At 48.9% G+C, this 27,118-nt stretch overlaps 9 protein-coding genes across 9 annotated transcripts; 4 read left to right on the plus strand and 5 right to left on the minus strand.

Annotated features, from left to right (window-relative positions):
- Positions 1-1,801: 1,801 nt before the first annotated feature.
- Positions 1,802-2,734, plus strand: BP5553_01655 (Uncharacterized protein; the record flags this gene model as incomplete). The annotated part of the gene is made up of 3 exons (XM_032010278.1): positions 1,802-1,946; positions 2,145-2,479; positions 2,537-2,734. 3 exons carry the CDS (start codon positions 1,802-1,804, stop codon positions 2,732-2,734), a joined length of 678 nt encoding a protein of 225 aa, XP_031874332.1.
- Positions 2,735-3,485: 751 nt separating this feature from the next.
- On the minus strand, positions 3,486-5,991 carry BP5553_01656 (uncharacterized protein; the record flags this gene model as incomplete). Its single annotated transcript, XM_032010279.1, has 4 exons — positions 3,486-4,625; positions 4,671-4,732; positions 4,784-5,858; positions 5,944-5,991. 4 exons carry the CDS (start codon positions 5,989-5,991, stop codon positions 3,486-3,488), a joined length of 2,325 nt encoding a protein of 774 aa, XP_031874333.1.
- Positions 5,992-6,668: 677 nt separating this feature from the next.
- Positions 6,669-7,963, plus strand: BP5553_01657 (WD40 repeat-like protein; the record flags this gene model as incomplete). Its single annotated transcript, XM_032010280.1, has 5 exons — positions 6,669-6,801; positions 6,855-6,894; positions 6,945-7,040; positions 7,093-7,769; positions 7,815-7,963. The coding sequence occupies 5 exons, from the start codon at positions 6,669-6,671 to the stop codon at positions 7,961-7,963; spliced, it is 1,095 nt and encodes a 364-aa protein (XP_031874334.1).
- A 3,538-nt stretch (positions 7,964-11,501) lies between these two features.
- Positions 11,502-12,672, plus strand: BP5553_01658 (uncharacterized protein; the record flags this gene model as incomplete). Its single annotated transcript, XM_032010281.1, has 2 exons — positions 11,502-11,654; positions 11,704-12,672. The coding sequence occupies 2 exons, from the start codon at positions 11,502-11,504 to the stop codon at positions 12,670-12,672; spliced, it is 1,122 nt and encodes a 373-aa protein (XP_031874335.1).
- Positions 12,673-13,297: 625 nt separating this feature from the next.
- On the minus strand, positions 13,298-15,465 carry BP5553_01659 (Subtilisin-like protein; the record flags this gene model as incomplete). The annotated part of the gene is made up of 4 exons (XM_032010282.1): positions 13,298-13,372; positions 13,434-14,704; positions 14,807-15,029; positions 15,226-15,465. 4 exons carry the CDS (start codon positions 15,463-15,465, stop codon positions 13,298-13,300), a joined length of 1,809 nt encoding a protein of 602 aa, XP_031874336.1.
- A 1,260-nt stretch (positions 15,466-16,725) lies between these two features.
- Positions 16,726-17,915, minus strand: BP5553_01660 (uncharacterized protein; the record flags this gene model as incomplete). The annotated part of the gene is made up of 3 exons (XM_032010283.1): positions 16,726-17,107; positions 17,160-17,436; positions 17,621-17,915. 3 exons carry the CDS (start codon positions 17,913-17,915, stop codon positions 16,726-16,728), a joined length of 954 nt encoding a protein of 317 aa, XP_031874337.1.
- Positions 17,916-19,679: 1,764 nt separating this feature from the next.
- On the plus strand, positions 19,680-20,925 carry BP5553_01661 (Alcohol dehydrogenase GroES-containing protein; the record flags this gene model as incomplete). The annotated part of the gene is made up of 5 exons (XM_032010284.1): positions 19,680-19,794; positions 19,852-20,058; positions 20,104-20,637; positions 20,688-20,783; positions 20,831-20,925. The coding sequence occupies 5 exons, from the start codon at positions 19,680-19,682 to the stop codon at positions 20,923-20,925; spliced, it is 1,047 nt and encodes a 348-aa protein (XP_031874338.1).
- A 79-nt stretch (positions 20,926-21,004) lies between these two features.
- On the minus strand, positions 21,005-22,220 carry BP5553_01662 (Clavaminate synthase-like protein; the record flags this gene model as incomplete). The annotated part of the gene is made up of 2 exons (XM_032010285.1): positions 21,005-21,733; positions 21,807-22,220. 2 exons carry the CDS (start codon positions 22,218-22,220, stop codon positions 21,005-21,007), a joined length of 1,143 nt encoding a protein of 380 aa, XP_031874339.1.
- Positions 22,221-23,520: 1,300 nt separating this feature from the next.
- Positions 23,521-26,493, minus strand: BP5553_01663 (uncharacterized protein; the record flags this gene model as incomplete). Its single annotated transcript, XM_032010286.1, has 5 exons — positions 23,521-24,077; positions 24,192-24,789; positions 24,836-25,301; positions 25,360-26,310; positions 26,360-26,493. The coding sequence occupies 5 exons, from the start codon at positions 26,491-26,493 to the stop codon at positions 23,521-23,523; spliced, it is 2,706 nt and encodes a 901-aa protein (XP_031874340.1).
- Between the last annotated feature and the right edge of the window lie 625 nt (positions 26,494-27,118).

The following is a 27,118-nucleotide window of genomic DNA, read 5'->3' on the forward strand; positions in this document are numbered from 1 at the left end:
GCTGAGGGGTGGATTAGCCGGACGGCAGATGGCCAAACGGCTGTGACCGCCTTTGCCCCTGGCTGGCATGCGATAAGATACCGCTGGGGGCGAGTGGTGGCTACAACAGTATGGTTCAATCATGGTTGTCACTACTAAGGACTCAAGGACCCAAGACTCAAGGATCCTACCAGTCTACCTCCGAACTTCGAAGGAGCTACAGCACTCCGGCTGTGCATACAGAGTACTAGCAGAGTTGGAATCCGAACTGTCGGGATTCCTCAATTTTCTCCAAGCGCCGGCCATGTGTGGTTTGTGGTATGAGATGTTTGATGTGTGATGTGTGATGTGATGAGAGAGCGAACCCACCCGCTGGGCGCGTCGAGTCGGACGATTCTGCGAAGTATGGCATGAATTATCGAAAGTTTACGATGACTATTCTGACCACTGGCGAGTATTGTCGCGGCGACAATTGCTACCAAGTGACGAGACCAAACAGACGCTCCTTCAGGTTGCCTTTAGTTTGCGACAGTCAAGCACGATGATAATAATACCTCGGCGGAATGTATGCAGACGGAGGCACAATGATGGCACAGCTATTACCTTTCCGTTCCGTGCCTGGTAATGGGAACTTCCGCTGCCATTTCTAATTTGGCGTCAACCACGACGTCGAAGTACCAGTCACGACGCCCTCTCGCCCTCCTCGGCGCCCGGATTCAGTCGTGCTGTGCATGCTGTACCGATATTGTTCTGCCCAAGGCCCCAAAGCGATAGCTTTTAGGCGTTCTATCCTAGGCGTTGCAGGCGCTCTCCTTTGCGCTGTTGCGTTGCATCCAAGTCAACGCCTGTTAGCTGTTCCATTATTAACTACCTTACTCGGGTACTCGAGGACTACGAAGCAGGTAGTAGGTAGTGCTACGTTCGGAATAGGGTAATAGTATCACACTGGCCACTGAAGAACGGAGTCTCTCAGGTCCTTGGCCCCCATCAATGGCAGCTCAACCACCTTCTCTCCCCACCCTCTGCCTCCGCCCCAAAGCTCAACAACGCCGCTGGCTCCTCCCGGCTCCCGAGCGGCTATGATCGCGATTCGAGGGGACATTATTTGGGCGTCGAAGCTCTCGATGTGATATGCTCGGATGGCCCGGGGGTGCTGCCCGCCTGGCTGTGGTCGCTGGTTGATAGGAGGCCTGAACGGGCTTGAAGGTGATGACTACTCCACGCTGAGGTGAGAAGCAACTATTCGCTGTGTCTCGCGTCGAAATGCCCGGCGCATCGAGGAAGCCCATCTGGCGACTGATTGGCCTCTCCCCTTTATTGCTCCCTGTGATGGGCGACGAGACCCTGCTGCGGCCTGCAAATCATCGCGTTATTAGCCTGGCGAGAGGCTGGATCGCCGCAGTGATTGGCGGTGCCGCAGCCGCCCGGTGTTCTGGCTGCTGCATCTGCGTGTGCTTGTGCGAGTTTCTTTCCCCTCCATCCGCCCAGAATGCGATGCAATGCCGTTCTGTTGGTGGTGGACTGCCCGCCGTCGCTTCTGGCCAGACAGATCAAAAGAGAGCTGACAGCCAAGATGGTTGCAGCTTTCAGACCTCTTCTTTATTCCTATTTCTCGGATTGCGCTTTCTGAAATCCTGTGTGTTGATTCTATATCTCTACCCTCTCGCCTGTTCTGTTACTTAGTGCTTGCTACTTGAGTACGCTACAACCCCCATAATCACGATACCGGGTATCGAGAAACCGGAAAAAGGAACCGGGAAACGAGAACCCGCCTCTGAATGAACTTTGCAAAGCGTGTGGACCGACAACATATCCCATCGCCATGTTCTCTCGAAGTATATGTCTGATCGCGGCGTTATGCTGGACGGTGGCCGAGGCTCACACTGTCCTCACGTATCCGGGCTGGAGGGGCGATAACTTGGTGACCAACGAGACATACCCCTATGGCATGCAATGGATGTATCCTTGTGAGTTATGCCTTTTCTCTTATATCAAGATCGAGCATCGCAGATGAAGGCCATGTGATCGGAGGATTTGGTGGATGAGTGGACTTAGTCTTCCCATGTCTATCATTCTATACTCGTTCCTAGGCCCGAGCGAATATATGCATGTCTTTCTCCAATTTGTTTCTCTCTCTTCACATCCATCTAACGTCCCCTTCCTAGGCGGCGGCCACTACACAACCACCAACCGCACCAAATGGCCCGTCACCGGTGGCGCCATCGCTCTCCAACCAGGCTGGTTCCAAGGGCATGCCACGGCATTCTTCTACATGAACATCGGATTCGGCACTGACGGACCCGACCACGGCCCACCAAACATGTCCTTCCCAATGGTGCCCGTCTTCCAAATCGTCGGCCCGTCGAAGAATCCATATCCTGGAACCTTTTGCCTACCACAAGTGCCGCTACCCAATATACCCAATTTCACCGTGAACGTGGGGGATAATGCAACCATTCAGGTTGTAGAGACGGCGATACATGGAGCGGCCCTGTATTCTGTAAGCTCTCCCCAACCTAGTAAATATCACAGCTTAAAAGCTAATTTTATGTAATAGTGCGTCGATATCACGTTCGCGCTCCCCGAAGACGTCGACGAAGTCAACGAGACGAATTGTTTCAATTCGTCAGATATCTCCTTTAATAACGTCTTCTCCACTGCGATAAGCGGCAACACGGCCTCATCTGCATCGAAAACGCTCGCCAGGGCTTCCTTCTGGCCCGTTGCAGCGCTGCTTATGTTCACTTTCCTATAAGCGGCCACCCGACAAGGACTGACGAGAGGCCGTTAAGCCACCCTCTCATGAACAACAATCAACTAAGCACTCAAGCCAAGTTCCTCGAAGAGACGAGATGAACCGAAGATGAAGAAGAAATAAAGGAACCAGGGCTCCTCACTTGTAGATATGGACCTTGACCTACCCTAGTCCAGCCAGCTAGGCCATGTATATTGGGGCGTTTTTTTTTATCGGGGTTGGGAAATGGCGAAAGGGGTGTGAGGGAACATAGTCTATTTTTATACTCCCTTTGTAATTTTTTGGGCATCGTATGACGGGCCTAGCTATCTGTTGGCTGTTTTATCGGCGACACAGGGTGAGAGGAGGAGGAGAAGGAAAGGAATGGGTGAAGGAAAAGAAGAAGGGAGATGACCTTTCAGATAGTTTGATACTAGTTGTGAGATAGATGAACGAATCGCTTTCTCTCAATCAATCGCTACTACTGCTGTATCCTTGTTTGCTCATGATGTAGTACACATAGGGGCACATATCCCAACGCTTCCCTTCACAAGCCAAGCCTCTCTCATGAACCACCAGGCCGGTAAAAGGCCCCATCGATCGGAAGGTACAGTACAGGTGTAGATGTAGACAGGCAATACGATTTTCTCATACGAACGCTACTTGCAGGCTGGATCTATCTAGGCTATCCGCTTTATAAATGCAAATCTAGCAAAGCTGTTTTTCATCACTCATATTCTCATGTCCTTTTATTTTCATAGAACTATAACCACTAGCTTCTTAATAGCTCCCCAATCTCCCTCGCAGCATTCCTGATCCTCACATCACTCACCCTCCCCACCGCGCTCTGCACACACTTCTCCACGCCGTAAACCTCCTTCGCTGCACTTCGTGTCTCTTCGTCAAGTGTCAACAGTGTCCCAGTCCCCACAAGGGCACGGTATACAGCTTCCGCATCCGTGCTTGTGCTAAGAATCTTAGCTAGGGTATCTAGCAAAGCGATGACAGTGTCGAAAGCGGGTGTCTGGTTCTCGGTCTTGAAATATACCGCGTAGTTGATATACAACGTTGTTACCGCGACGAGGAGATTGCGGTTTGTAGTTCCAGAGGAAATGAAGGGTGTGATGATAGATTGGATTTTTGTGAACTCTGAAGCCGCAAGCTGGCGGCCTTCGGCGGAGGAGAAGAGGTTGGCGAATGCACGGATGGCCATCATTACGTGGTTCTCTGCTGGCGGTTGCGTATCTGTTGCCCCTGTTTCGAGGACGTCGATTATGTTCCCGCCTCGGGGGTGCGAGAACGTTGCTGTTTCAGGGGCTACGGCGAGTAACCGTAGAATATCCAAGCCTGGTAATCGATCTTTGTATGACCAGGTCGTTGTCAGCTTGACGGCGAGATCGAGGCCACCAGTCACAGATTGGGATGCCTTTGTGGCGCCGGTTGAATCCAAGTGCTTGCACAGAGTTGATAATACTGAGAGCTCGGTCGGATTTAAAGACACATCTTTGTGGCCACCTTCTATCAAAGCTTGGTTCAATTCCACAATTTTCTTTTGTATTGCTGGAACTCGTGCGACAAGGATATCGAGATATTCCTTTTGTGGGAGGACTTTAGGAGGGATCGAGACAGCCGGTGCGGTTGAATCTCCTGGCCTATATCGATTATCGCTGCCCCAGGGATCTGGTGCCGAAATTGGTGCTGCGGGCTGTCCAATAGTTGCGCCTTGGGTGTTGGTAGTAATAAATTTTGCGACTTGATCAAGATATGTTATTGGAAGCTCATTGTCTTGGATGAACTTAGTGGCAGCCTCGTAGGGATTTTGAGAGAGGTTGTAGGGTAATTTCAATGGTGGTTTCCCATCTTCGATATCGACGTCAAAGACATAGTCATATTCTTTGCCTAGATAGTCGACCTAAGCTAGTTAGTATCAGATGAATAAATATAATGGGGAACCAACCTTCTTCCCGCTGCTTCCCACTGCATCTACGACTGTACCAACATTAATCCATTGCTGCTGGCCTGCTAGGAGTTAGTAGACGGTTGACTACAGGTTGCAAGAACAAGACTTACCAACCGACCACTGATGTGCGGTAACGGCACCGTTTAGTTCTCTAATCATCTGCACCTGCCCCTCTTTCGTACCCGCCTTCTGTACCAAAAATTCCGGTCCAGGTAATTTCTCCTTATTGACATCGCCAAGTTGCTGTTGAGGTATCGACGATTCCTTGACAGACTCCTCAAACTGCCGCGTTGTCTCAGCATCGGCAAATCGTGCTGCATCTCTGGTATATACTCGTACTACTCTATCGCTTGCGCCAGTAACAATATCCCCATTCTCTCCGCAAACTGCTACACCCCAGACAGATATTGCGGGATGCGTGATGGTTTGAATGCACTCGGTGCCTTTCCACACCCGCACCGTTCTGTCCTCGCCAGAACTAAACAGCTCCCCTGAAGGAGACGATGCTAATGAGTAGATAAAGCTCTCGTGCCCCAATAATTCTGCCACTTGACGACCAGAAATCGTCCATAGTCGAATAATTCCATCGTTGGAAGCCGAGGCAAAGTCAGCACCGGACGGGTGTCCCTTAGGTATCCGGCATAAGGCCCGCACAACATCTTGGCTTCCTCCAATTGTCCGTAATAGCTTCCCATTTGTGTTGAAGACTCGAATAAGCTTGTCGGCGCAACCCGTGATGATTGTCTCCGAATCAAAAGCTAACACTGCCCAAACACTACCCTCATGTCCTTTGAGAACGGCTTCGCATTCCCACTTTCCAACAGGCCATACTCTTGCTTCACCATCCCAGCTCCCGCTGACGATAAACTTTCCAGCCTGGTCCACATCTAACGCGCATACGTTTTTATGATGTCCCAGTAGTAGTGCCTCGGCATTGTCTTGGGGGGCATTCGACGGTTGGCGTACTTCGATTACGGTATCTTGCCCACCAGATATAATCAGGCCCTCTGGGAAGGGCGGGCTTGGGGGAAGATACGCAACGGCGTTTACAAAGGCTGTGGCGTTTGAAGCTATGTTGGCGTCAAATAAGGGAGGATTGTCGGAGAGGAGCTTCCATAATCGTACTGTGCCGTCTCGGGAGGCTGAAATGGCAGCTTTCGAGGAAGGAAAGGCCACTGCGCGAACCTAATGACGAGGGGAGATCAGTATTCATGTTTATATCAAAATCTCAAGAATGGCGGGGTCCTGATTAGCCCGGGGGACTTCTCACATCGTCTTCATGTCCGGACAGTGAAGCCGAGAGCTTGTACTCGGCCATGGCAATAGAAGCCGTGATTGTTATTTCCTATTGCGGGATACTCAAGTTTGCTATTCGTTGTGAGCAGTGAGATGCGGTTTACAATGGCATCTCGTTCTATGTCTGTCGACGAGCTTCCAGGTACGTACACCATATGTACCCAGGTACCTTTCCCGATAACAGTCACGTGGTCCTTATCTATAGTGTTTGACGCTACGGCAAATTCACCTCCACCCTCGAGTCCTTCTTCCTCCAGGAATATCCTCTCTCTTTTCCACCAGGAGAGCCCTTGGACTGTGGCAATACCTTCAAGTTCAGGTGCTCTTTGCTGTCGCTGTTGAGAAGATCGAGACCCCCGAGAAAAACATCGCGCTTTGAGGGGCACTGCGACACTTTAACGACCGTTACGACCCTTTTCACGAATCTTTTATCTTGGAACGCATTCAATTCGCGACTCTGCGATACGGATATTCCCCCCTTTCGTTCCCACACTACACGCCGTCGCAAGACCGTCTTCGCCTGCCTGCCCGGGCACTACCAGCATTTCCGCTCTACTTTCGCTACCCGACGTCATTCTTCTCGCCTTTCTGGTGGTTGAAAATATACTGTTGTAGACAAGGCTCTTAACACTCTCAATATAACGACGCTATTCGCACATCGCATCCCTCACGAAGCCTCCCACATCGACGATCGTAATCATGGGGGGACCTGAAATTTCGAAACAGTTTGTTCCTCTCACGTGCCATGGACATTCCCGACCTGTTATGCATCTCAGCTTTTCTGGCTTTGTTGATGGAGATGATGAATTTTATTTGATCTCTGCTTGTAAAGGTCTGTATTTACGTGATGTATCTCTTAACCATGCATGACTGACATTTATCTAGACAACAATCCTATGCTACGGGACGGCGTTACCGGCGACTGGTATGCTATTACATTGTGTACTTTACGTGCGCTTGGCTTATACTCTATAGGATTGGTACATTCTTTGGTCATAAAGGCGCGGTCTACCAAGCTCGACTTTCCCCTGATGCCGCGAGTGCAGCCACTGCCTCCGCAGATTTTACAGCGTAAGCCTCCGTTATACCCTCTTAATTGCTTCAATTGCTGAGTAGATGTTAGGAAGGTCTGGGATACACATACCGGCGAAGTTGTCTGCACTCTCCAACACAACCACATAGTCCGAGCTATCGCGTTCCCTCCTGAACAAGGGCACCTTCTTGCGACTGGTGGAATGGAGAAGAAACTTCGCATATTTGACCTTTCCCGTGTAGCTCCTATTTCTGCGCCAGCAGCACCTGCACAAAAGAAGATGGTTGGGGTGTCTACTCCTGATCAGAAATCCAATGGCTCTGCGGACCGTTCAGTTATAACCGCCGAGGAGGGCTTTGAAATTGGACCTGGCGTTCACAAGGGCACGATCAAAGCCATCGTGTGGACCCGCGATCCTAATATACTGGTTACAGCCGCAGACGATAAAGCCATACGGTGGTGGGATCTGCGCACTCGAACTGTTGTACAAGAGCAGATTGTACAAGGCGACATCGGTTCCTGCGAATTCACCAACGTGAAACCTGAGCGGAATGATATCGGTGGTGGTTTCCCAGTCCTCTGCATCGCGGCTGGCAAAACTGTGTACTTTTATGGCGGCCACGATGCTCGTGGTCTGATCAAATCGGTTACTTTGCCATACGAGGTTGCAAGTGTCGCCTTACATCCTTCACAGAGGAAGTTTGTGACTGGTGGTGCTAAGGACACTTGGGCTAAGGTGTACGATTACGATTCGGAGAATGAACTAGGTAAGCAATTCCTCCTTCCTTGAGATTCATGGCTAAGATATCCAGATGTACATAAAGGTCATCACGGTCCGATTTGGAGCATCAGCTTCTCCCCCGATGGAAAGCTCTATGCCACTGGCAGCGAGGATGGAACGATCAAGATGTGGAAGAACTGCCAAGGTCCGTATGGATTGTGGAAGGCGGATCGGGAGTAGATCACCGGAAGAACACGTTTAGATCCGGGGATTTGATACCAATCTGGCGGAGTTAAGGTGTTCTTGGAAGCCTTGAGGTAGCCAGCAATAATACGGAGTTGGATCTCCTATCGAAAGTCTATAAAGAATCTGTAGAAGTTGAGATTCACGTCGAGGAATTCAAACGAGGATTTTGCCGCCTAGTCTATATTCCCGCTTTTCAGTCGCATGAACTATGAAACTCATCTCCCGTTATCTACAGCTCAGAATCTTAATGCCACACGAGCAAGTGACTTACGATCCGCCGCCAACGCTGGACAAGGTAAATTCTTTGTTATTGGAACTTGAATGGCATACAGGGCTATAAACCATAGATGAGGTGACAGGAACTAATCAAAATCGGGACTTCGTTCCTGATGAAATGCCGTGCTATTATCTTTTGGACGCTAGCTATGGATAAAGTGGTTTCGACTCACTTCTTGAGAAGCGGCTAGGGAGTTTGATATATTTGGTTTCCTCTCGGTGGAGCGGTGCAGTGAGACTTGCTTGCCACCTTACTTAGATATTGTCATCTACTAACTTCTGAGAACTCAACGGGTGAGAGAGTGTAGGGATTCCCTATTCAGGGGCTTTCGGTTAGGGCCCCTATTCGTGAGACGGGGCGGTTAACCCCTATATTAGTTGCATTCAACGAATCAGATGGCAGCATGGGGATATCTCGATATCTCTTTGTTAGGCACTAGTGATATCTAGCGAATTGATCATCAATACACATATTGAGTATTATCTTATTGCGGAGGACAACGATAGCAGGAAGGACATACGTTCGCCCCCTACGTATTACGAATTAGTTCAGGGGTATCCGAAGGGGGCGCGTTCAAGAGGCGCTTCAGATGATAGTAAGTTGAATAGGAAGCCTTTTAGAAAGTATTATTGATTGGGGTCTTGGTCTATTAGGTTCCACCACTCTATCTATATAACAATATGTTGGCGATTGGCTTGAAATGAATAGTATAGGCGGAATTCATTTGCCTACATACGCACGGCAACACCTTACCTTTTCCCGGGTTCCCTTCCCCATCCATCCTTTTCAACCATGCACTTTTTTCTCAGCGGCGGTTCCTTTTTCTTCTTCTTCCTGCCTAGGCGGTAACTGAGCTTCGCCAAAATTGGCGCAGTCCCAGCTTGCAATTTTCATCCTCGAGACCTTAAAACGACATTCGATTGTTAGTAATCGAGGATAGGCACTCGGATCTCTAGACGCTTACTCGAACCTGAGAGACTTGGGGATAGTTGATGCTAAGATTAGTACCTGGAGGATTAATTTGGATAGCAGATTTGATGTATGACTCCTTCTGGCTATTATCTCATAAAAGTAACGAAAAGCTAAAGTATGAGACGCGCTTCGGCAGCGGGGATCATAGATACTAAATGCCACGGGCATTTGGACCGAGCAGAGAAGCACAGTACTAGGGAAAGATCCAGGACCTGTCTCTTATACACATCTAGATGTGTATAAGAGACAGGTGTACATCAGAACAATTCAATAGTAGAATGATTGAGGAGCAGATTGTTTTTGAGGGGGGGGGGGGGGGCTTTGACTATGTCAACTCGATGAGCCGTCGTCGGAAAGGGCGAAAAACAAAGCTTCTGGCAAGCCAAAACGAGGGTTTGACATAGGAAGCACTGTATGCTCCGTAATTATACATCGCATCGCATACTCTTGGAACAATTAGACTATGCGACACATGCCAGACGCGACAATCCATGAATGAATGAAAGCAGATAATGCGATGATATGATATGATGTGATCGAGAAACCAGGATAAGGCTCAAGGGCCCAGAGGTTGTAGGAGATAGGCCATTTTGGGTTGGCGGACAGGGATCCCACTTTGGGCAATCTCCAACCTCACATCGTCCCTCCCCCTCGCTGTCACTCACCATCTATCACCATTATCTATTCATTGCCCATTACCACGATCTAGAAAGCACTGCACCAGTTTTTGTGACTTATTTCCCGACCCTAATGTGTTAGAATCAAATTGCGCGGAGGAACCGGGTAGCAAAGTTTACATTCATCGTCATGGTCTAGTGTGTTCCAATCCGAAGTATACTGAGCATATGATAGTTCCGCAGGGCGATGTATAGTATGTTCTACAATAAGCATCGAATTCGAAAATCTAGGAATAGAATAGAAGTTCGGGATATGATACACTGTGGTCTGATCGGATGCTGCGGATAGGTGAACAGACAAGTTGCAGGATCAAGATCGAGTCATTTTCTTAGCAACAAAAGATGGCATGAGATGATGGGAAGGAAAGATGAAGTCTCGAGACCTGGGGTTTTGTAGAGAACTCGGGAATGGAATAGCGGGCTGATATTCTTCCTGCGTGAACCACAGTCCCAATTGTCGATGCCTTCACCGCACTGAGCAATATGAGGCTGCTCATCAGTTCTCAGCACGAGGGAATTGCTTAACACTTAGCTTCTTGGATATGGCGCCTCCGCATACCATTCTCCCTATCATGGTATCAAAATTTGACTCGGGGGCTGTTGGATTTGAGTTCCGGAAATTCTGTTTGGCCACTGTAAGCTCTCGTTTCTCTCAGTTTACGCCCTTCGCTATAATATTTGAGATTCAAGCTTTTTATATGGAGACTAACCTCCCCGCAGTGTCCTTCCTGCTTTGGGTTGATATAAAATCTTTAGATGAGGAACCTTTGAAGACTTCACTAGGTTGGGCTTCGGCTTGAGAGGGCCAACTGATCCGGCAATTCCGTTCTTCCACGCCGTTCCTAGGTTCGTGGCCGTCTCAATCGCGGCACTACCGCAAACATTCGAGTATTACGCCATCAGTCTTCGGATGGAATATTCTCCTCCCGTTCGTTGAATCATACAACAAACTCTTTCGCCATAACATCTTTTTGATTTGCGAAAACTCCGAAACCTCCTTTCCAACCGCCCCATTTTCTTTATTAATATAGTTTACCTGAGGCGCTAACTACTAGTGGCCAGAACATATGACTTTTCAGATATCCAGCCGTTTACATCTGCATCCAATTAGAGCTTGCAAAGTAACAGCTTTTGAGGAAACTTCACAATAATTGCTCTGTCATTAGATATCAGTTTACTTTGATCTACCAGTCTGAGGTCAAATTATTCAGCTAGGTTTTGTCTCTATTAGTCTTCATTTTGTCATATTCCACTTTATTTATAGCCTCAATCATAATCCTTCAAGGGCCCTCACGGCTTAGTATCGACTGTTATTTCTGTTTAAGTTCTGGAGATCACCGTTAAAATGACGAATGCATACCGCCGCTTTCATGCTGACGGATGGCACTGGTCATGGATATATCGTTCCAAACTTTAATGATGTATTGGTCGTTGTGGATGTCTCTGTCACTCAACTATCCAGTCCACAAAATGTGTACTGGCTCTTATATCATACCTTTCTCTATCTCTTATACACTTCTACTTAAGCCCCCAGTTGCCGCATACACGGTTGATATCCGCTTCATCTCATTATCCATATTCTGGAGCATTTTTACTCATTGTTAAGATGCGAACTACAATTGCATTTGCTGCCCTAGCCGCAGCTGCCGCTGCCGCTCCCCAAGGTGGTACAACCCCATCTGGTGATTGTACTTCTTCCTCCCCAGGAAAGTTCCTTATCCAGTCCGATACTAGTGCGTCTGCGAAGCGCGACATACGGGTATGGGGCTCTACTGCAGAGGGAAATATCGCAACTGACTTTCTCTCAGAACTCTACCGACTGTTCAGTTGAAGGCACTTTGACAGTTGAACTTTCCGACGGCAAACTCACGGATAGTCAGGGCCGTACTGGCTACATTGCCGCCAATAACCAGTTCCAGTTTGATAATCCTCCGCAGCCCGACGCCCTTGCTACCGATGGTTGGTCCGTCTGTAAGAATCAAACCTTGGAATTGAAAGGCTCCCCGGACTTTTTCCAATGTGATAGTGGCGGGTTCTTCAACATCTACAACAAGCATTTGACCGACCAATGCATCCCCACTTTGCTAAATCTTCTTCCCTGCGAAGGAAGTGGTGCTGATACTGGTGGTGGCGGTGGAGTTGGAAATTCAACTGGGGGTTCAGGTGGAGGCAGTGGCTCAGGTGGAGGTGTTGGAGCCTCACAGATCGCAGACGGTCAAGTCCAAGCCGGTGGTCAAGGCGGCCAAGGTGGAGGCGGATCAGGTGGCCAGGCAGGCGGAGGACAGGCGGGAGGAGGCCAGGCAGGAGGAGGTCAACCAGGAGGTGGTGGGGCCTCACAGATCCCAGATGGTCAGGTACAAACAGGTGGGGGCGGTGGTACTGGCCAAGGTGGTGGACAGCCAGGAGGTGGACAGCCAGGAGGTGGTCAACCAGGAGGTGGACAGCCAGGAGGTGGACAACCAGGAGGTGGACAACCAGGAGGTGGCCAGGCAGGAGGTGGCGGAGCCTCACAGATCCCAGATGGTCAGATACAAACAGGCGGGGGCGGTGGTTCTGGGCAAGGCGGAGGTGGCTCTGGTCAAGGTGGCGGTGGTGGTGGTGGAACTGCTGGCCAGAAACCCGATGGCCAACCAGGAGTCCATGCCCGCGCCCTCATAGAGAGCCCCGATGGCAAGATCCATCTCCGCAGCACCTCCTCTGCTGGGGCTAGCATCAAGATGCTCGGAAGCCAGAGCGCTGCCATTATCGTTGCCGTTGTGGCTGTGGTTTTATTGTAAACCTTGAAACCAAGCCCTGGATACATGATGGGAGATCTTGATACATGCTACAATAAGGTTTCATATGTATGCAAAGGGTTGAAAGATTGGAAACATTGTGGAGGATATGATAGATAAAAATTTGATTGGGAAATGGGAATGTAATATAAAAAATAAAAAATGGTGTTGTAATTTGGAAATGCTTTCTGAACCATGTGAGATGTAAGTTGACATTAAAGTCCAATTCATGTAGCTCCTTAACTATTTTTCCTGGTCGATTCTGCTACAATATTTAATCAAGAAATGAAAATAGGGGGTTACTATCCGCGCTAATAGCATCAGGTTTCTATAAGCGAGGAAATAGGAGCAAGCGTGCTGTGGAGTTAGGTGTGGTGGATTTCACCGAGATCACCCCTTCTAGGGGGAACAGGACAAAATAGGGCGAACAATCAAGTCAAAATAAAGTGAGGGAAAAGAGGTAATTAGAAATCAACCCTCAAAAGGGCACAACGGACTAAGTCGTAGCGGTCGTAATATAACATCACTAATGTGCTAGTGATTAACCCCAAAAGTCTCCAGTTTATAGACATGTATATCCCTTGTACTTCCATATACACGTCACTCAACATCTGCAGGGTTTAACTCTTCACGCTGTGGCACGAGAAATCGCCAAAAGAGACCCGTAATTGGGGCTCCCGAGACCAGTTGCTGGATCCCACCCCTAATTACCGAATCAGTCATGGTCGCTTTTCGGAAAGGAAGGAAGAGGGCACAAAACTCACAGCGACAGCAGAAAATCCCGCTCCACTAATACTTCCACTACATCCTGTGATCCTCCCGGTCGTGATATCATTCATCCCCTTAGCTCCCTCACCATATAACCACGGGTTCAAAAAACCCAAAGGCTTCTTCCCGCTTGCAAGCCGATCGCTATTCAACAACTGCACCACACTCGCGAAAGTCGGGCAAGCAGCGCTCGTTCCAGAAACCCCGGCGGCGGAGCCCAGGAGTACCACGAGGAAGTTCATAGCTTGAGCAGATACATCGGGATATGCGCGCCCGGAGCTGTTGAAGTATTTGCTGATGGCCGTGTGTGTCGTGTCCGTTTCAAGCCAGGTGTTTACGGTATCATTCTGGTAGCTGGGACGGCCGAAAATTTCGGAGAAGCCACCCCCTCCATCAGACCAAGTACCCTCGGGGCTAGTACCTGTAGTGCCGCCAACCGTTGTGACCCAGGGGCAAGCGGCAGGGAAAGCGGTTGTAAACTGGGCCTTTCCGTCCACCTTGCAACTATTGCCAACGCCGGAATCTCCTGAAGCCACCAAGATAGAGACGCCACGAGCGCCAAGCTGAGCAAAGAGGTCACAGCAGGTGTTTGCGTAGTCGATAGGGACGGTGGCTTCGTCATCTCCGTACGAGATAGACATTGTGTTTGGGAGAGAGTCATCATCAAGAGCGAGGAGGTAGTTGAGGAACTCAAGGTAAGGCTCGTTGGTATTGCCTCCCGACCCGAGCCAAGGTGGTCTGCCACCAGTGCTGTAGTAGACATTGGGTATGTTTTGAGTGATAGCGCGAGCATACTGAACATCAAGGTTGGCTTCGACAATGTTGTTTGTTACGTCAGTTGCTGGGCATGTGCCGCCGTTGATCAGTTCACAGCTGTAAGTCTCATTTTTGTTGTCGAAGTAAGCATACTTATTCATGAAGGTTTTGAGGTCGGATTGGATCGGATGCTGCTCCAGAAATCCTGCAATGCCCATTCTCCCGACAGTCTGGTTTGTTGTGTCGGATGCAAAGTTATAAAGATTGGCAAGACAAATAGGCGTGATGCTGTTGCTGTTGCAACCCTTGACTGCTGCCGGACTGGCCGCGGTGTTGATTTTATTTGCAGCAATATTGTCTTCAATGTTCATGGTGACTTCCTTGATCGTTGATTTCATTGCTCGGAGGCCGAAGAAAGTTGTTGGTTGGACCATATCCACATGACCTTTGAGAATATCTGGGAGACTATATTCCAGTGTTCTCACGGCACTGTCGCCTGATTCCGGTCGAACTATTCGGAATTAGCATTGTAGACAATATCTATATGCTAAAGCGACATATTCCAATTTCGACGAAGAAAATCTTTCGTAATATGTAAACCGAGCTAGCTCACCAAATTTGCTGTACTCTGCCTTCAAAAGCTTCTCGATTTGCTCAAGGCTAGCCTCAACAATGATGGAGTCAGATCGTGGGGAGACTTCAGCATGAGATCTCAACCCTTCGGTGTCTAGCCATTCCAAGACCAGATCTTTAGATTCTTGTTTTGGCGCAATCATCGAGTCAATTACGTGCTGGGCAAGATGGCCGCCATAAAGCTCGTGTCCTGGAGTAGCAATCTGGAAGCGGTTAGCATAAGTATGTGAAATCGATTGCAGTCAAGCCTCGATCAGGAAGCTCCCACGTCCTCGACCATTGGTGTCGAGTGCTATTAAAGCCCCCTACACCCTTATTTGCCCTCCTATAGAAAGAAGGATTGTGAATGGAACTCGACACATCCGTCGTGAAAATTTGTGCATTGCTTGGTGTGTGTACCTTCATTGCTAAATCATGGAACTTTTTCATGCCCTGCTGCACCAAATGGATCCTTAGCTTAACCATAAAGCTATCCTTATCAAGCTTCACACTATCATCCCTCTCCCAGCCTGCCGGCGGGGCAGGAAGCTTCTGATAAATACTGGCTTTAAATTGCCCATCTTCGCGAGACGAAAATGGAATTGCGAAGCTGGAAGCCGAAACGGCCAGGACGACCAGAAGATTCTTGAGGGAAACCATGACGATCGCGAAATAAAAGGGAGAAGGGAGACGAGAGGTAGCCGGATTGCCAACATCCTGAAGGAGGGCCGAGAGCTTCTTGTATTTATGAACGCGGGGTTCTACTAGCCAGGCACAGTAATGTACCTGCTGCCAACAATGAGCCTGCAGATCCAACGAGATAGGGGAACATGGATGGTCATTGTTGATCCATTCCTGTCAATCCCTGGAACTTCCTACAACAGAACAATCGCCGCTGCAAGATTTCCGGCTCATGTATTAAGGTTATCTATCCCAAACGATTGATTGGACAATGAGGAGGGAGGCGCCGGCATTGTTTGGAGATTTGGCGCTCGGCATGGGATCTGCGATCAGGTTAATTGCGATCAGGTCTCGAATAGGCAACCCACTAAATCCGCATCACTGTTCCTAACCTCCTTCCGCTTTTTATCCATTCCGTATCAATCTTGTGACAGTGTTTCTGAAATAACGCATTGCACCGCTGCGATGCAGCATATAACGTGTCTGTAATTGATCGGAAAATTAATTCTATATTGTTTTATGTGTCGGGGGAGATACCGCAGGTAAGTTGGATAGGAACGCAACCGAGCCTTCGAGTCTGTGTAAATGAAACAAGCACGGCACTCATCCTACCGAGGTGGTTGTGATGCGCGCATTCTAGGATTGACGATTTTGCCTGAAGGACAATTACGGTTGCGGGCTTGTCAAGCACGCGATACTCACTTGCACAACAGCACCTGCACTTGCACGGCGGCTTCGGGAAATATTCATTTGAGCAAAATAAGGCGGGCGCTACAAACTGGAAGAGATATACTGTATTGCGCTTGTCGAGGGCTCACAGCCAGTCGCAGATTACAACTTCACAGCATAAGGGGCGAAGGAAGACTCGTCGAAAAGGCGCTACTTAATTTGACTGAAGACGACTAAGAACTTATGTTGCGGTAAACTCATCCATACTGAGCACACTTGTACGGAGTATGGATAAGGGATCCAAATCATTTATGATCATATTAAGAGAGCAGACGTGATCGTGATATAGGGCACTTCAGATGCTAGGGCCAGAAGCTAGAAGTTAGCCCTATCCTGTGCATAAGGAGAGTAATGCAGTCAAGAACCCAGGAGGCTGATCGCATGTGGCAAGCTGCTCCACGGATGTCTGCCCAATGCGGAGAAGTTTACGATTTCGATTTCGATTAGGGTATCATTGGGTATTATATATCTCAGGTGCTCATGGTAGTCATCCCAGTCCATTATCTCTCATCACAACCACACCATCAAAACGCCGGGGCCCAAGAACATAAATGCAGCAACCACCCAAGTCAATCCAAATGATGGCTTCATATGCGACGATCCGCTCGGCGCATTCCCCGATTGAGTTGCGATTGCGCCTTGAGCTGTGGAGGCCCTCGACGATGTTGGCGCCAATTCACTCAGAGTGCCAGTAGGGCTCGGCGGCAGATTGGCCTCCTGCGGTGTAGGAGTTTGCCAGGCGGAGTACCACGACACGAAGCTGGAACTGGCCCTTTCCGAATCAGTCGTTCTAGCAGTATAGTGAGTTGTCGTAGTGACTCGGGTGGAAGTCGACACCAGTTTAGTCGTCTCAATGAAGATGGTGGTAGACCACCAATAAGAGTAATAGTACCTATGCAAGTCAGAAAACTATCATATCCACGAGATTCAACCTCCCAACATACCATGTCCTCGTCCAAACATAATAACTGCCGACAAGAACTCCGGTTGGTAGTGATGAGCCATAACCCGTAATAGTCGCCTCCGTAGAATCATCTGTCGTCTTCGTAGTTGTGGCCTTGGGAGAAGCCGCCGTTTGTGATGCCCCGCTAGCGGTGGATGTGACCCCGTTGGTAACGTAGGCGGTACATTTGGAGTCGGTGCAGCATTTACGGATACCCCTAAGTATGTAGCACTTGTTTCCGGGAGAGCAGTAATTGCCATTGGTGCAGCATTCACCTCCTATGGGATAACAACTGTAAGTTCCGCAGCAGTTCCAGCCCGAGGGACATGTTCCACGAGAGCCGCAGCATTTATCTCCTGGATCGGCGCAGTATAATGAATTCGGGCAACAGTTCTTGCCCGCCCCGCAACATCCAAGAGTGCAGCAGGTACTCCCGGTAGGACAGCAGCGATAACTACCTACGGACGATTAGAGATGAGCTGAGTAAGGACGGCTTCAACCTACTCGAGCAAGGAGAGTATCCAGCATTAACGCACTCGGCGCGTTTTCCAAGCCATGAGTCGACGAGGGATCTCGCATCTAGAGGCATTGCTCCAAATTCGGCATTTCCCGGAGTATTCATCTTATAGAGCTGTGCATCAGGAATGTCATCGCCAGCCACATCGAGCTCGGTATCCCGGCCCACGACTTCAGCGCCACCAAGAACTAATGTTGGCAAGAGCAAAGCGACGCTCAGAAACTTCAAAGACCAAGCCATGGTGAACGTTGGTTTGCCGTGTCAGAGGGGATTGGGAGTGACAAAAGAGTGCAGACAGAATTTCGGCACGGGTTGCCATGGCGCGGGAGGACTGAAGGTATATTTATGCCCCCATCTTACACAGGCAGCCGTCCCCGCCGTTGAGCTGAGCACCCTAGTGCCCAAGCTCCCTTGGTGATGAAGCTTCAAGGCTGTACGAGATCCTTGTCTAAATTATCGAGCACGAGCCGCACACGTTGTGCGCCTCAACGCCTCACATATCGAACAACGCACTAGCTGTTGATTCTACAGAGTAGGCTACTACTCTGACAATGAGGCAAATTGTGAGCAAAATAGTATTTCCGCCCTTCATGCTCATTATCCAGCTAGTTTGAGCTCTATAACTTTGGAGCTTCAGGGGAGAGCTGAACATTGGGAATATCCAAATATCTTGGCAACACTTGGCTTTATGAGAGATCATAACAAAAGCGCACCCGCGTGAACGGAATACGGCGCAGTTTGAGGTCTAGCCTCGGAAATAGAGATTTCGAAGGCACCAAAAAAAACACAGCTAATGTCGATCCCAGAAAAGATAGGGCAGATCAACGGGGGAGGGTCGGAGTAAAGTTACAGCGACCTTACGAAATGACAATCTTGGTGGCCCTGTTTCTTCGGTAACAGATTGTGGCTGACCGACGACAGTATGATAGGAGGATTTTGAAAGACGAAATGACTTCCCAATATGCATCGCACCACACGTGTGGGCCCGTACTAGGATTTGTGGTCACAATCCGGGGTTGACACCAAAGACAACTAGTGTGCGCCAAGGTGGCTGTGAAACAATAGAGTCCTTGGTGTTCCTGGGAACTCCGGACTCTGAGGCTCTGAGCCCAGAGTCTCTCATTATTCTACCGGATTTGGATTTCTGAAGAATGCGATTGGCCTGGTTGCTTGACTGGATGCATCCAGTTGACCGCTTTATTACTCGGGGAGTAAACGAAAAGGCTGAGTTGAGTTATTAGGCCATGAGAGATATTCAAAATGAAAGGATAGACGGATACGTGATTCCAGCATCTTGACCGGGCCGAGGTATTGTATATAACCGTAACTCGTAACTACTTGATGGAACGCCAGGAGGACGAACGAACGTTCAAGTGGTAGGGCAGAGTGAGATGCAGAGGGATGCGGAGGCGGAGTTGAGACGAGATGAAGAAGGCGACGGAGAGGGGATACTTTGAAGATCAAGATGAAGATGAAGATGACGACGAACGACACACGGAATAGCAACCTAACGATACATTCGTAAGCAGCACTCCTCACTCCTCCAGCGGAGTCCGGCCTCCAGGTGTGCCGTAGCCGGTATGACTAAGCAGACTCACGCCCGCCCCTCCATCATCCATGTTCTGACATCTCCACGACGTCACATCACTATCATACTGTCACTATCGATGTATTGCACCTCATGCTTTGATACTATTGTTCTTTCGTGCCGCTTTCTGCCAGCGTCCCATCTTAACCATAAACCTGCCAATCAGTTATGCCCATCCATATGCCCAAAACCGATCCACTATCTTGGCCTTCGCCACCGAGTCTTGTGGCAGCATCAAAGTCATGCCACTTCTCCTCATTTCTCGGCTGAGCTCAAAATGAAAATTCCCCCCCAAATTAAGTCATTATAATAATATACAATTCGTGTAAATCATGCAAAGCTTTAGGACCATCCGGCTGCTCTCCAGCCCTCGCATATTCCGCCTCTCAATCCACCGGAAATCATACTATTCAACCATGAAAGCCCTCGTATACAAAGCAGTTGGAGAGGTGAAGCTTGAGGAGCGCCCAAAGCCCAAAATCACCCATCCTGGCGACGCAATTGTGAAGCTTACCAAGTCAACGATCTGCGGTAATTTGGTTGTCTGCTGTTAATACTTGATCTCAATGCTAATCGTATAAATCGTAGGCACGGATCTACATATAACACAGGGAGATGTAGCTACATGCACTCCTGGACGGATTCTAGGTCATGAGGGTGTTGGAATTGTGGAGGAGACAGGCGTTTCGGTTAGTGGGTTCAAGAAGGGAGAACGTGTTTTGATCTCTTGTATTTGCTCGTGTGCAACGTGCGAGTATTGTCGAAGAGGAATGTACTCGCATTGTACAACCGGAGGTATGCTTGTACCCTATACGTAATGATATGGGCTGACAACGACAGGTTGGATTCTCGGAAATACCATCGATGGCACACAAGCAGAATATGTCCGCATCCCTCATGCCGACTCCTCGTTATATCCCATCCCCCCAGGGGCAGACGAGGCAGCATTAGTCATGCTCAGCGATATCTTCCCCACCGGTCTCGAATGCGGTGTCATAAATTCCAAAATCCAGCCAGGCAGTACAGTTGTAGTCATTGGTACCGGTCCCGTTGGACTAGCATCGATCATTACCGCCCAGCTATATTCGCCCTCCCTGATCATCGCCATTGATACGGACCCCAATCGCCTAACTGTTGCAAAACAAATGGGAGCCCATCATGCGATTAACTCGGCGAGTGAGAAAAATGTGGAGGAGGTCGTGAAGAAGCTCACCGACGGCAAAGGATGTGATGCGGTTATCGAGGCTGTGGGTATCCCTGCGACATTCGAGCTGTGCCAGGCCTTGGTTGCTCCTGGAGGAGTCATTGCCAATGTCGGTGTTCATGGAGGAAAAGTAGATCTGCACCTGGAGAACCTATGGGACAAAAACATCGGTAGGTTTTATAGCATTGATATCTTGGTATAAGTAAGCTAATATCTCCAGCTATCACTACCCGCCTGGTTGATGCGGTCACCACACCAATGCTTCTGAGGCTTGCAGTCTCAGGGAAGTTGGACCCCTCAAAGCTTATCACACATAGTACGTTGGCCACTACCTATTTGATGGCGGAACTAACAGTGATGCAGAATTCCCTTTCTCAGATATGGAAAAGGCATATGGTACTTTTAGAGCGGCCGCAAAACACCAAGCTTTGAAGGTATTGATTGAATTTGATAAATAGCTTTGATTCCGGTGGAGTTTTGCCGTAAATTTAACTTACTGTCACATCCTCAATATCACAGGCCATGGTCCGTTCAGTCTCAAGTTCCCCTCCCACTCGCCTCCCACAATTTCTTCCTCTCCTCGACTAAAATATTATTATCGCTCTTCAACCTCAGCGCCTGCAACAAAATCCAATCCTTACTATTCATACCATCCTCCTCCCCTTCCCCTTCCCATTTCGGAATGACCCCTTCATTACCTCCATCATCCAACCCCTTCAGCGGCACATCATCATTAGGCCGCGAAAAATAAACAAGACTATACCTAGTTTGAGTAGCCTGTTCTCCAGGTGGGCTGACAACCCTATGGATATTACTCCTCAATACCCCACGCGTAAATTTGGTCATCGCGTCGCCTAGGTTCACAATACAATGCCCCGGGAGTGGTTTGACGAATGTCCATTGTGGCTCAGTGCCGTCGGGTACGATTGAAGGAGGCGGTAAGATTTGTAAACCTCCTAGACGGTTGAAGAGGAGCGTGACGCTGCCGAAGTCGGTGTGCTTTCCAAGGGAGAGCTGTTGGTCCGAGGGAGGCTGCGGAGGGGCCTTGATGAGGCGGATTTGGTCACCTGAGGGGGATTGGAGGGCGTGCAGTTTGGTCAGGGTTTCAAGGGGTAGACGCAGGTGTTTGTTGAGGTGCGTGAGAATGAATGAGACTAGGGAGTGGGAGTGCAGGATGTATGATACTATGACGGGCTTGTTGTCATAGATGAGCTGCGGATGATCATATGGGTTGGGTGAAATGTTGAGGAACTCGTCTTTCGGTATCTGGCTCCCCTATCAGCAAATACATCCATACCGAGGGACATGAATAGCCCGTAGAAGATATATGAAGTCTTACATTGTAAAACTCGCTCCTATCCAAATTCCCCTTCTCATCTACAATATTGCTTCCAAACCCTTTATACCCGATGTAGCTTCCCTGACTTTGACGATCATATTTCCGCAGCTCCTCTGCTCCTAGGTCGTAGAATTTGGGCGCGAAATCGAACAACTGACCTGCTTCTTTCAGAAGCGCTTCCCCCTCTACATCCCCCCTAAGATCGAGGTAAAAAAACCCCAGGTTTTTGCAGGACTCGAAGAGCCTAAGGGATTCCGAGTCGGCTTTACGCAGTTGCTTGAGGGATAGCCGGACCAAAGGAGCCGTAGGTATGTCGTTGGGAAAAGGCGGCAGGTTTTGGAATTGATGGGGTTCTAAAATTTGCGGCACAGGAAGGTCATGAGGGGAGGTGGTTGTCAGGACTTGAGTTGCCATTTTGAATTTATGGCATGTCCCCAGGAATCCTTGGTTATGGGACGTGGACAGTATTATACCTTAAGTTGTTTTCTATTGACAGGTGAAAAAACTAAAATATCCCGGTTTTGAACGAAATAAGTCGAGATCAATAAGGGTGGATGGGACAGTCTGTATCTAGTGTTTGGTTATTTGTCATCTTGCCAGTATTGGCGCGCGCTGGGTGTGCGCAATGTATCATTAATCCATTCCGTAGGTTTGAACTCACTCGGATGCCTCATGCTTCTACGCTGCCGAGGTGGCTTGACCCCTCATAACCCCGCAAATCGGATATATCTTGGATATCCGCTTACAAGGAACTCTGGATTCTGGGTGGTTAAAGGAAGGTGATATCTCAGGAACTTGCAGCTGAAGGGTTTAGATCAGCACTTGTCCCTGTTAGCGGCAGTAGAGTATCTTGACGGCAACTCGATATATCGGCAGGCAATTACGAAGTACAACCCGCATACCCCACCAAAGCCCCACCAAAGTGCCAACCCCCCAGCTTTAAGCTTTGTAGTGCCTACTCTCCTTAAGTGTCTCTAAATACTTTGTACACCGGGTAATAATTATTGTAATGTCTTCGCATGTTTGAGACGTTGTTCCCTGTGTAGGATAGTAGAAAGACGTGATGCCAATTGTCTGGAGACTAGAGGCGAGCTATTCTAGACTCGAGACTGAGCTCAGCAAAAGCCAGAGCGTAGTAGCGGAATGTTCAGGCTCGATACCAATAACCGCATTGCCGCCTATGAATATACGAATACTGATACCATAGGATCAAGTATGTGACAGTATAAGTCTGAACAAGAGAAGCGGGAGGAGAATTTACATCGTGCATATCGGCCAGCGCTGAGCAAGCAGCCAGAGGTCACATGATTCAACAGATGCTCTATGACAACTCTAAGTGGAACTGAAAGATAAGGGTTCTTGGTTGCAGAGTTACAGTATCACTGAGAGGCGGTGGATATAGTACAGTACCTTAAGGGCGAAGCGAGTCCGCCAGTTGCCAACCATAACATCAACAACAAACAACAAAATGCAGGAGAGCCGGTAGACTTTCGCAAGTTCCCGGCTTTCATTGACTTTCTAGAACGGCGTTGGGCCCGAATTCTATGCAAGTAGTGACAAGTTTACTATTAGAATAAATACTTAATTTCCAAACGATGAATTTTTCATATTCTCGTGATAGCTAGGGGACATGCAGTTCAACGGCGTAGTCCGCAGAGCTGATCTGGTCACAAGTGCTATGCTGCCGCAATCCCTCAGATTAAGATCTTCGGAATTATGAGATGGATACCTCCGAACTCTCCCCATCCTCACTCCTCTTCCTCAAAAGGCCTATTATTCTGGCCCAGATACCCACCTTAACTATCACGTACTGAGCCGATCCGTCGCTATCGCCACTAGCGAGCGAACTAGAGAGCGAATCATGACCCTGAGTCGCCCGCCGCCGCTCAAACGCCTTCCAATTCCCGGGCCATATTGCACTCCATGCCATTCGCAGTAGATATACTAACAACAACCAGTCACTCGGCTTTCTCTCCCGTTTCATCTCGGATTTGAATTTCTTGAAGTTCTTCCCACGGTGGCGCCAGCTTTCCGAGGTGGAGTCGTCTTGCATGCAGGTGGCGAGTGAACGTCTATATTTTGAGTGGATACTAGAGAGGAAACGGACAAATGTAGTGAGATTGAAAACTAGGAGGTACGTTGCGAAAGCGATGAGGATGGTGGTGGGGACTAGTACGTGACTCTCGATAGGAAGGAATAGTGCAAAGAGGGAAGTGCTAAAAGCGAGGGGGAGGAAAAATATGCTGACATATGTGAGGAGTTTGACGTTTTCTGCGGCTTATTAGTGCATGCCGATAAGTTGACACTTACAAGGGAAGGAAGGATGGATTTAGAACATAGATGTTGAGATCCGTGAGAGCTAAGTCACGAGACGGGACTACTGACCGCCGAGTTTGGTTGAAGCTCGACTCTCCATTACAGCGCTTGCGTTAAAAAGTCCATCTCTTAGGGCGGTCACATTTTTGTAATGTTCTTGGAAGCGTGCGTGCAGTAACTTTAGCTTCTGAGATAACTCGTCGACGTCTGCCGCAGTCTGTTTCGAGAGAGCTGTTCTAGGCATGACTTCGTCAGGTAGCTTCGTCATCCAGGTCTCACGGCACATGTCCCAGGTAGCGATCGAATCTTCAAGGCAAGCCTTGAAGTTTGACAGGCAGGTTAAAGCCCAAAAATACTTCCGAGATCCAGAGAAGGTCTCATCGTCCACGAGGAGGCTGTCGTGGTTGGATGGATTCATGAAGGTGTTACCATCATCGAGTATGTCGTCAAAGTGCTCAATCATAATCTGCCAGCGAGAAACCGCGTATCTCATCAACTTCCTCGTCATGAGAAGAACAGCATCACGCATATATAGTGGACGATCATTTTGGGGGGTAAGCGAGATCGTCCCGTCTAAGTAGGTGTTCGGTACCATGAAGAGAATAGTGTAGAATTGGTGATCGGCTTTAAAATTGTGCTGCGTAACGCCATTGCAAATAGCAATTATCTGGCTTTTCAGCACGAGTCTATATGAAGAGGAGAAAGAGACTTACGGAAAGTGCTTCCCGTCTAAAAAGAGGGCCGTCATGGTAAAGCTGACCATTAGGCCACCTCTCATTTTCCAAGATATTGCCATGTAAGTCCGAGTTGTACAGAACCATGTGAAAGCTCATCGCCACCGAGTCCAATGCGGGGGCATAAAAGCACACTAGACCCTCATCTCTACGTATCAATGAAGCTGATGCATGTAGCGTAGTCACAGCGTGTAGGATGTGAACAGGTGGATCAGTATCCTCTATGAAATATCTTCGTAACAAGTCATCAGTTTGTGGAGAAGAGAGAGGTACTCTCAGACTTCGCAAAGTGCTCCGAAATTGGGAAGCGACCCCATATTGGTTTGGATCAATACCGCTAGGCAGAAACGGCTTAGCAGGATGAGGAGTCGCAGAGTGACCGGGTGAATTGACTGCCAAAAGTGGTTTCTTCATTTCCTTGCTTGAAGTAAGGCCTCGAATGTATCTGGGCAATATAAACATTAGCTAGTTCGTGTTTCAAAGCACAATTTTGAGGTACATACATGAATCTTCGCCATGGAGCAATTATAGATTCCGAGGCATCGACGTGCGTGTCTATAGGAAATCCAAAGGCGAGATCTTCATCCTCGGGCTTCTGTGATTTGCTCATTTCATGCCTCGATTCTTGGAGATTTAGTTCTGACCCTAAATTTTCGTACGTAGATTTTTCACGAAACGGGAGATAAAGAACAGATTTGCCTCCCTGATTAAAATCACGAATAGAGAAGGCTTCCGGTGCAAAATACTTAAAGGGGGCATCCATAAACTGTAACCACTCTCCTAATTTAGAGATTATGTCTTGGGCAGAATCGGGTGGAATGCATCTGAGGACATGCTTCTGAAATGAGAGATCGATTCGGTTGTCGGCAGGCACAGTCCAAAATTCCCGGAGAGATGTATTCCAGAGGATTTCATTGTTCCAGGCGTCTTTTGCTTGGCCGTGGAATAGTCCCATGGGGCCAAAAGCTGCCTCGTCCCACCGTGTCGCGGGGAAGTGGGCATATAAATCTCTTGGTGGAATGGAGTCATCAAGATGCTCGTTCTGCGTGGTGATTTGCGTTATTGACTGGTTAGCAGAGCAGTCTTCATTCCCCGCCACTTCAATCCTATCGACAGTGTTTTGAGTTGCCGGCAGAGTTCCTTCAATTGAGGCGTCTGGTACAATCGAAGCGCCTAGACTACCTGGGTCGTTGTGTCCCAATGAGGTGGAGCTAGCAGAGCCGGCTTGCTTCCCCGCGACCTCGACATCAATGACAGCGATTTGAGTTGTTGGCTGGTTTTTATCCGTACATGCATCTGGACTCGGCCAAGTGCCCTGGTTGTTTAAGTTATTCTGTCCTGATGTGCTGGAGCCAGTAAAGCAGGCGTGATCAACCAAGACCTTACTGTCGAGAGGGATCTCTTGAGAATGCACTTCAAAGTCTGACGCAACAATTGAAGAACATCCTACAGGCCTACGGCACTCATTAGCGACATAACTCTTGTCATCGAAGTGATCGAGACTTAGGGTCCGTGACTGGCTTTTTGTCTTCAGTCGCGGCCTTGCCTGTCACAATCCTGGCCTCGATGGCCTGTAGCCTTCCATCAAGCCGGTTAAGCACATCAAGCAGCTTCTCAAAGACGGCCGCTTCCGCCATATGAGCAAAGGCAGTCCGACTTAGAGTCCCATGGAAGGCACAGACTGGATGGCACAGACTGGATGGCACAGCCAGAATCTGCCTCTGCCCTCGGTCAGCGGAATTGATCACGTGCTACTGTAGGAGTTGTGCCAATGCTCAGGTGATGGATGAGTCAGCCGAGGCTGCGATTGACGCTGTTTGCCCAAGCGTCAAACCATCAAAGTCGGTCGGGTTGCAGCCTCGCGTACCGTCCACCGCCCTCGCTTAGCGCCTCCCAGATCTCTATAAAAGCCGGGCCTCCCTCCGCCCTTTCGGCTTCTTTTTTTCTTTTCTCCTTAGCTCTCTTTGCCTCTTTGGCTTAGATCAAGTGTAGTATCTGTTCTTTTCAGTTTAATCTCTGAAAGTCGAGCACGCTCGACACAAAGATTATTCCTATTTTTGTCCCTCGGGAAAAGACCGCCAGGCTTGCCTGTGTCTTATCCTACTGTGTCCTCGGTATTTCACTGTCTCCGAGCGACGCGACAATTGGGCTTTTCATTGCCATTCCCGGCTTGTTTCTGGGATTGCGAGGAAGAGGTTTACTTGCAAATATAACGCATTGCTTTGGGAGCTTGTTTCTTGAATTCTCCGGGGTGTAGAGGGG

Source organism: Venustampulla echinocandica (genome assembly GCF_003357145.1).
Source record: "Venustampulla echinocandica strain BP 5553 chromosome Unknown scaffold_0, whole genome shotgun sequence".
NCBI classification, from domain to species: Eukaryota; Fungi; Ascomycota; class Leotiomycetes; order Helotiales; family Pleuroascaceae; genus Venustampulla; species Venustampulla echinocandica.